The sequence below is a fragment of the Lepidothrix coronata genome, unplaced genomic scaffold, assembly GCF_001604755.1.
Source record: "Lepidothrix coronata isolate B3197 unplaced genomic scaffold, Lepidothrix_coronata-1.0 Scaffold11, whole genome shotgun sequence".
NCBI lineage: Eukaryota > Metazoa > Chordata > Aves > Passeriformes > Pipridae > Lepidothrix > Lepidothrix coronata.
The window spans coordinates 8,099,646-8,106,990 of record NW_016690191.1 but is presented as its reverse complement, the minus strand read 5'-3'; the positions used below and the strand labels follow the sequence as shown (position 1 = coordinate 8,106,990).

The following is a 7,345-nucleotide window of genomic DNA, read 5'->3' as shown; positions in this document are numbered from 1 at the left end:
GTAAACCTTTAAAAGAACATTAAAGCAAGTGGTATTTTAGCCTACTGTACAGAATTTGTGTGTGAGGAATGCTACACAACAGGTAGAATTTTCAGAGGCACCCAGTTTCAGTTTATGCTTAATCTTTCTGAAAGCAAGAGCAGTTTAATCATTACATTCAATGAAAGCACAATTACTCCACACTCTTCCTTGAACATACATTTAAAAGCAAAGAGGAAGTTTGTGTTCTGCAGACAGCTTGGTTATATTGATTTTTATAATTCATGGCTTCATTTAGAGCCTTGGCTAAGTGCCCCTTTTGCCCTTATTTTTGATGCAGTTTGACAGAATAAACAGTAGTAAAATATTGTTTTATCACTGTACTCTTTCAAGCCCTGCTCAGCAGAAGATCTCTATTTGCTACCCATTCCTTAATCTCTAATGATTTCTGCTATTCCTTCACCTGTAAAAAAAGGTCAGAATGCAAATTCAAATGGAAATACTTTAGAGGGTGTAATATAGCTATTGAAATCAGGACCAGAAAACAGATTCAACAGCATCCTTATTTTTACATTCTGCTGTGATGGAGACTAGAACTACTTGAAAAAGAGATCAGAAAACAATTTGATATTACAACCCTTGAAGTCACAACTCACTGCAACTAAACAAATTTTATAACAATATAAAAATGTCTTATACTTGATATTAATGCATTACTGTTCCATTTGCCTTTCCTTGTATAAAGAAACTAACATAAAATTAAATTATAACTACATATTTCATTACTCCCTTAGTAAAAAGTACCTGCTGTTGTCACTAGCTGATTCAGCTATCTTGATTCCTGGTAGTTTGTAAACCTACAGAAATTAATAACCTGTCATAGGGAACATATACAGATAACTTACTATATAGCCATCTCCACAGCAACACAAATTAAAACTAACAGGAAAATCTTTTTGCTTCTATTAATAGGCTCAAGTTATTCTTCTAATTGTTCTCCTTGTTGCCATTGCAAACTTCTTTATCGGGACAGTCATTCCTACCAACACCGAAAAGAAGGCAAGAGGCTTTTTTAATTACCAAGGTAAGCAACCTTGCTATCATAAAATTATGATTTGCATTCTTTTGGCTTAGCAGTAAGTTAAGGATTCCACTGAAAAAGGTCACAAGATCAGAATCTTCTGCCCAAGTTTAAGTGAGCTTGCAAACAAAGGGAATTTATTTCATCTTTAATTTTGAGTCTGTCTCTCTGCTGCTGAAGTTGACAGCACAGTGAGCTGCAGCTTGAGTCATTTATACATCAGTAGAGCACAGACAAACTTTAACACAGACCTAAGTGCAAGTACTGCAGTGACAATTCTGTCACTTCCATATGGTTCTGTAGCTCTGAGATGCAGACAACCACATCCTACTGGGGACCAGACTGAGGAAATCAAATTCATTTTGCTTATGATATGAGACACATTCAAACCCAGTCTTCCAGATGTGAAAGACTGGCTTATTCTCTTCATTCATTAAGTAACTTTGGAATCAAATCCTGGTGGTGTATTTCATTTTCACCTGTATTTGCAGCATCAATATTTGCAGAAAACTTTGGACCGGATTTCAGAAGTGGAGAAGGATTTTTTTCGGTGTTTGCCATTTTTTTCCCAGCTGCCACTGGCATTCTTGCAGGAGCCAACATCTCAGGAGATCTGAAAGTACGTATTTCATTAACTTCATAATACTATCTGTAGGCTGAAAAAAAGAACAAGAAAACAAATCATGAATCAACTCTGTATTCAGTTTTAAACCATGTCTTATTTTGGGAAGCAAAACTCTCACTTTTAAGTACCTGATTTATTAATTGAAAACATCAGTTCACATCTTCTCTCATAAGCATTGTGGCCATTTACAGAAATTACCGCAGTTAGATTTGGGTTATTGTATCATTTAAAAGCATGTTTCAATAACCTGTAATAATATATCATTAATGGTCCATTAGCAGCACATGACATAAGAGAAATTATATGTGCATCTCTTAAAGCTTGTATTTTGTAAACATCAATCCAAACATCACCCCAAAAACCATACCTGTAAAGCTCAAGTTTGTACTCACAGGAACTGGCAGAGACCACCTTTTGTATTCAGGGTCATAGCAAGGGCAGAGCAAACAGGGCATTTAACGAAAGCAAGTATGTCCCAATCCCATGTCACTACTGCTGCTCAAAGGAAAAGCTGCAAGCTTGCAGCTGTGACAAAAGAAAGGAGTCTGAAGAGAAAGGGGAAGGAGGTCCAAGGGTGACCAACTGTCTTGCTGTGGTCATTCTGTCTGTTCCCCACTCTCCTCTTGCTGTTTGGCAGTTGTAGGGGATGATATTTCCAGCATCTAAAATTACAGGTAAACTAGAGACAGGAATTTAGTTTCGAGTGCCCTCTAGTTTCCATCACAAAAACATCCAACCCCCCCTCCAAATTAAAAAGAAAAATAAAAAAAAGTCACCAACAAGATGTCACTCACAGCTTGATAACCCCAGTATGTCAACCTAAGTTATTTGGCCTTCTCATATAAATCCATTGCCTTGGATACCCTAAGGATTCATCCAAAGGTCTGTTATATCTGTACTGGCATAGGAGTCACAAGCTAACCACATCCTACCACACTTGACAGCCAGTTCTCTTCCTCACACTGAGCTGATGCCTCATCTCCTTTGTTTTCAAAGGACTGCTTTTCAAGCCAAGCACAGAGAGAACTACATTGAAACTGAGCCACTGATAGCGTCAGTGAGATTCTAGTTTTAATTAAAAAACCAAAAATCATTGTACTTCTGCCCAGTGAGACTGAATCAGCCTCACACAATCTCCATCCTTTTAACAAACAAAAATAATTCTTTTGCCATATATGGTGCTCTCTCTACATGGCAGCTCCCAAAGCAGCAGCACTTCTTTCATAAGCTGTTTGAAAGAATCCGAGCAGAGTTCTCCCGTTGGATCTCTGCAGTTGTTTCAGTCTGACAATAAGTGGATTTCTATAAGCAAGTCCTCCAGACTGCAGATCCCCACTGAGCATGTTTAGATGCATTAGACAGGTCTAATTAAATTAACCAGCCTCTCCAGAAACCTAAAAGACAAGCTAAGGAGTGTTTAAAAAGTGTAATATTGACCAACGAAACTTTCTTTGGAATTTGTTGCAAACACCTTCATACATGCTCCTGCAGCCACTATACACTCAAGCTGTGTCTTAGTCCAAAGCCTACTTCCAAAAACAGATAGTCTTCCTGGTGACTTCAGTAGGGTTTGGAGCAGCCCCTAAAGTGCTAACAACATAGTAAATATGTGTTTGATTTTTAACAGAATTTAAAAGTTGTAAAGCTGTAGAAAGACTTAACCCTAAGATTTAAGGTTACAGAGTTTAAGATAACCACATTAGACTCTAGATGACCTGAAACATGCACACCAGAACTGCATAAAGTTGCCAAGGTCTGAAATCAAAGGGTGTTAAATGCAGATCAAGTGACTTCAAAACTATTTTTCAGCTCAACAAATCTTTACATCATTTAAAAATTATATTAATTATTAACAGGTTTAAGCCATTCATCCATGTTTCACATTGTTTTTAACCATGCAATGACCATAGTTATAAAAAGTCTGTGACTTAAAATGCATTCAACTCATTTTTGATTTAAAAAACCTTACTAAACCAACTTAAGAAGACAATTAATAAAAAATGCTTCCTAGCTTAAACAAACACACCCTAAATTGTAAGGTTATCTAGCATTAAAAACCCCTTAAAAATGTATAATGCAGATCTTTGGACTCAGAGTTGCATGATCAAAGCCAATATTGTTGTGAGCTAGCCTGTAAGCATCACAACCCAGCCTTAGTAAATTACCTAAATTAAATGTCAAAACAGTGAAAGAAAGTAGCTGTTGTAAAGACCCAACTAACAATTACTAGTTGCTAATCACAGAAGTCCTGTATTCTGTACAGGGTCACTGCATCCATCTCACCAATTAACCAAAAATGGTCCCATCTTGTCATCCACAGGAGTTTGATGGTTGGTTCAGTAATTATTTAGCGATTACATCATCAAACATTAAAATAAAGCCAACTGCAATGTAAAGAGAGTTTGGAGCTCTCAGAAATGCAGAGATCAGGACCCTCCTACTGCAATAAATGTGACCTCTGCTCCTGTACAATATCCTTCACTGTGTCCAGGACAGGAGCACTGCACCACAGGACCACTTCACACTGTCTGCGTGCTGGGACCTGAAATGTTGGTGTAGGTCAAGGGATAAAAATCTGCCCTCTAAGGGTATCTTCACACCACAGTGTGGCAGGACTCCCAGCAGGCAACTGCAATCAGACTGCAGCACACAAACTCACAGTGTTTTTCGTGTCCCTGCTTTGTTTTAAGGATCCCCAAAGTGCAATACCCCAAGGAACAATGCTGGCCATCCTCATCACCACCATTGCTTACATTGCCGTGGCCATTTGTGCGGGTGAGTACAGAACCTCTGCTTCAGGTCTTCATTTGTACTGTTCAGTTTGGAAGCCTGGTATGCAAATGAATGATTAACCACACTGCTTTTTAATCCTGTGAACTTATTATGTAGAGAGACAGTAGTTTTGATTTTACTGTATGTAAAAACAGTGAGGGGGAAAAAAAGCAACAATCAGCAGAAATGAAAGTGTCTTTTTGGTAGCTGGACCTTCATATAACTTGTATGGTTACTTTTGCTGACAAAGACCACTAGCATATAGTATCCACAAGCATAGTAAAGATGAAAGGAACCTCTGATCAATCTGCTGATCTTTTGTTCCTTGTTCACACTGAAATTTCACATGGCTTGTGCTTTCTCTCACTAGTCTCACTCATGAGAATCACAGAAACAGGGTAACACATTTTGTATGTCATATGTCAAAGACACAAATCAGTTCCTGTCTTACAGAAGATACACAACTCCATGCTCTACAGTATTGGAACGTGAGGTGACAACAAAGTGGACACAAATAAAAAGGAGACCTGTACTGAAGCCCTGAACTGTGTTGGAGGATTATGCAGTTAAATCCTCATTATAAGCAGACAATAAATCTCTGGTCAAGAAAAATATTTTTCTTTATGTATTTAATAGTACTGCAAGAAAGAGGGTTGTAAATGACACCCCTTCTTATGAGCAAATACCTCAATCCTGCATGAAAGCCCTGCAGAGTACTTCCTTTTCTGGGAGATGACTCTCAAGTCTTCTTGACTTTTTTTGTTCTTGTACTTTATGCAAAAGGCAGAATGCTTGACTCAAGCCTCAGCTCAGGTCACTGCATTATTTGGATCTAAATTCCCCCTGCAATTTAAGTTGAAGTAGTCATTCTTCACTTTCTATTATAAATTTCCTTTCCATTATAAGTCGTTGTTGTTTGTTTGAGAACATTGCACAAGCAATAGCTGTATTTCAAATTCAGAGCTGCGTATTTTTCAGGGCACTATTTCCTTTTTTTTTTTTTTTTCTGTTTGCATATTGGTTTCCTAAGTAGACAATGGTTATTTTGGGACTCTCAATGTTTTTGACATATTTGAAGTTATCATAAAAACTTACATTTTGGCCACTAAGGATGTTGAGATCAGCACTCCAAGCTGCCTCCATGTGTTTTTTCTCGTTTCTGGTGGCAAGCAAATGAAGACAACATGAATATCAATAAACACAAAAAGAATATAGGCAATTTCTCCTGTTTTTTTCATCATATTGGTATCAGTAGGGCTATGACAATTTGAATAGCTGAGGATCTGGGTCTCTAAAGCAATTGCGTGTCCTTGTTAAACAGAAAAAAGGTGCATGCCTAGACCTAAGACCCTCACTAACCTGTTTCCTTTGAATACTGGCACTTGTAAAAGTAGTGACAAGAAGACAATATATTTTCTGAGTTAGTTAATTTATTGTTGATTTCTGTCTTGCCTAATCTCAGAAATATGCTAATCCTCACTAGTCAACTGGCTGATTATTCTAAAAGTAACAGAAGGAAATATTTGCCTACAGACACCATGATAATCTAAGTCATAGAACAGGGTAGTAATCTCTGCCCAACAAAAAACGTTGCTCTCGGGATGAGTCAAAGGTAGCAGTTGGACAAAATGTGTGCAGATTAAGAGTCAAACGGCAAGAACATTCTTCCAATGTCACAAGGAATGAAAATAATAATATATGATTGTTTCCACAGCCTCCTGTGTTGTACGAGATGCTACTGGGAACATCAATGATACAATTGTACCTGGAATGAGCTGCAATGGATCATCTGCCTGTGGCCTAGGCTATGATTTTTCCAGATGTGCAAGTCAGCCATGTGATTACGGGCTGATGAATAATTTTCAGGTTCTAATGACATAATATGTATAATCATAAGCAATACACGAATACATAAGTACAAACATTCAAACCCATTATTTACAGACAACTAACTGCAACAGGACAACCACTTTTATCTAAAAAAGGAAGGAATTACAGGAATAATGAAAGGCAAAAATCACCTGCATTCCATAACATCTTCATACTGCCCGTCACTAGCCTTCCTAGCAGTCTGGTAAAGTCTTTATCTCCTCTTTCAACAAGTACCATGCAGCAGTATATGCTGTAACATCTTCAAACTGAAAGCCTAAACTTAACAGAGACTTCAGGAACTGTTAGATGAGCAACTCACCTCACTGCTCTTGACACATGGATGTGATTTTACCTCAGGGGTGCTGTGGTCACTGTTAAAGGTTTGTGTCGTGGTACAAAAAACAGAGTTCTGACTTCTTTAAAAAAAGTATCCAAAAATAGTCGAGTGAAAAATCAAGTGAGAAGTAATGGGGTCTTTCTCCTAGGCCAGAGAGAGACTGTCTGCCATTTTTATTCTTCAAAATAAAGCATAGGCAAAGCATCAAAGTAAAGCAGTTCTGCAGCCTGACAACCACAGCTCCCAGATCTCTGTTCAGCCCCTGTCCTTCATGGCCCACAAGAGGAACTCACCACCCACCTGCACTTGCTTTTCAACTAGTCATTTGTAGCTTTTAAACTCACTTGCTTTTTTCCCAGCTGGCTCTGCTAAATGACAGGGCTGGGTAACCACCTTAAAAGGGATATGCTGTCCCTTTCACAGACTACTTTCCTTTCCTTTCTTGATCTTTTACCATCCTCACTCCCACATCAGTTCAGCTGCCCAGACCTGGGGCACCCCTTTACATCAATGACCTCCCTACAGCCATAAACGGAGTTGCACTTGTTGCATTTACCTTTGCCAGACTAAAGTCAGGAAACAATATATCTTCATCTGACAGATCTTCAGGATTAACTGGTTTCTTTCCCGGAGTCTTCCCACACACCAAAAAGCATCTGACAGCCACAGCCATCTATCT

General features: G+C 38.3%; 1 protein-coding gene across 4 annotated transcripts in view; it reads left to right on the top strand.

Moving 5' to 3' along the window:
* SLC12A1 (solute carrier family 12 member 1) overlaps positions 1-7,345 on the top strand; it is a 47,031-nt gene that overhangs the window by 14,572 nt on the left and 25,114 nt on the right. For all 4 annotated transcript variants that reach the window (XM_017805019.1, XM_017805018.1, XM_017805017.1 and 1 more), the window contains 4 exons: positions 952-1,063; positions 1,552-1,679; positions 4,376-4,460; positions 6,172-6,323. In XM_017805019.1, the coding sequence (XP_017660508.1) occupies positions 952-1,063; positions 1,552-1,679; positions 4,376-4,460; positions 6,172-6,323 (477 nt within the window). The remainder of the gene's footprint in view (positions 1-951; positions 1,064-1,551; positions 1,680-4,375; positions 4,461-6,171; positions 6,324-7,345) is intronic.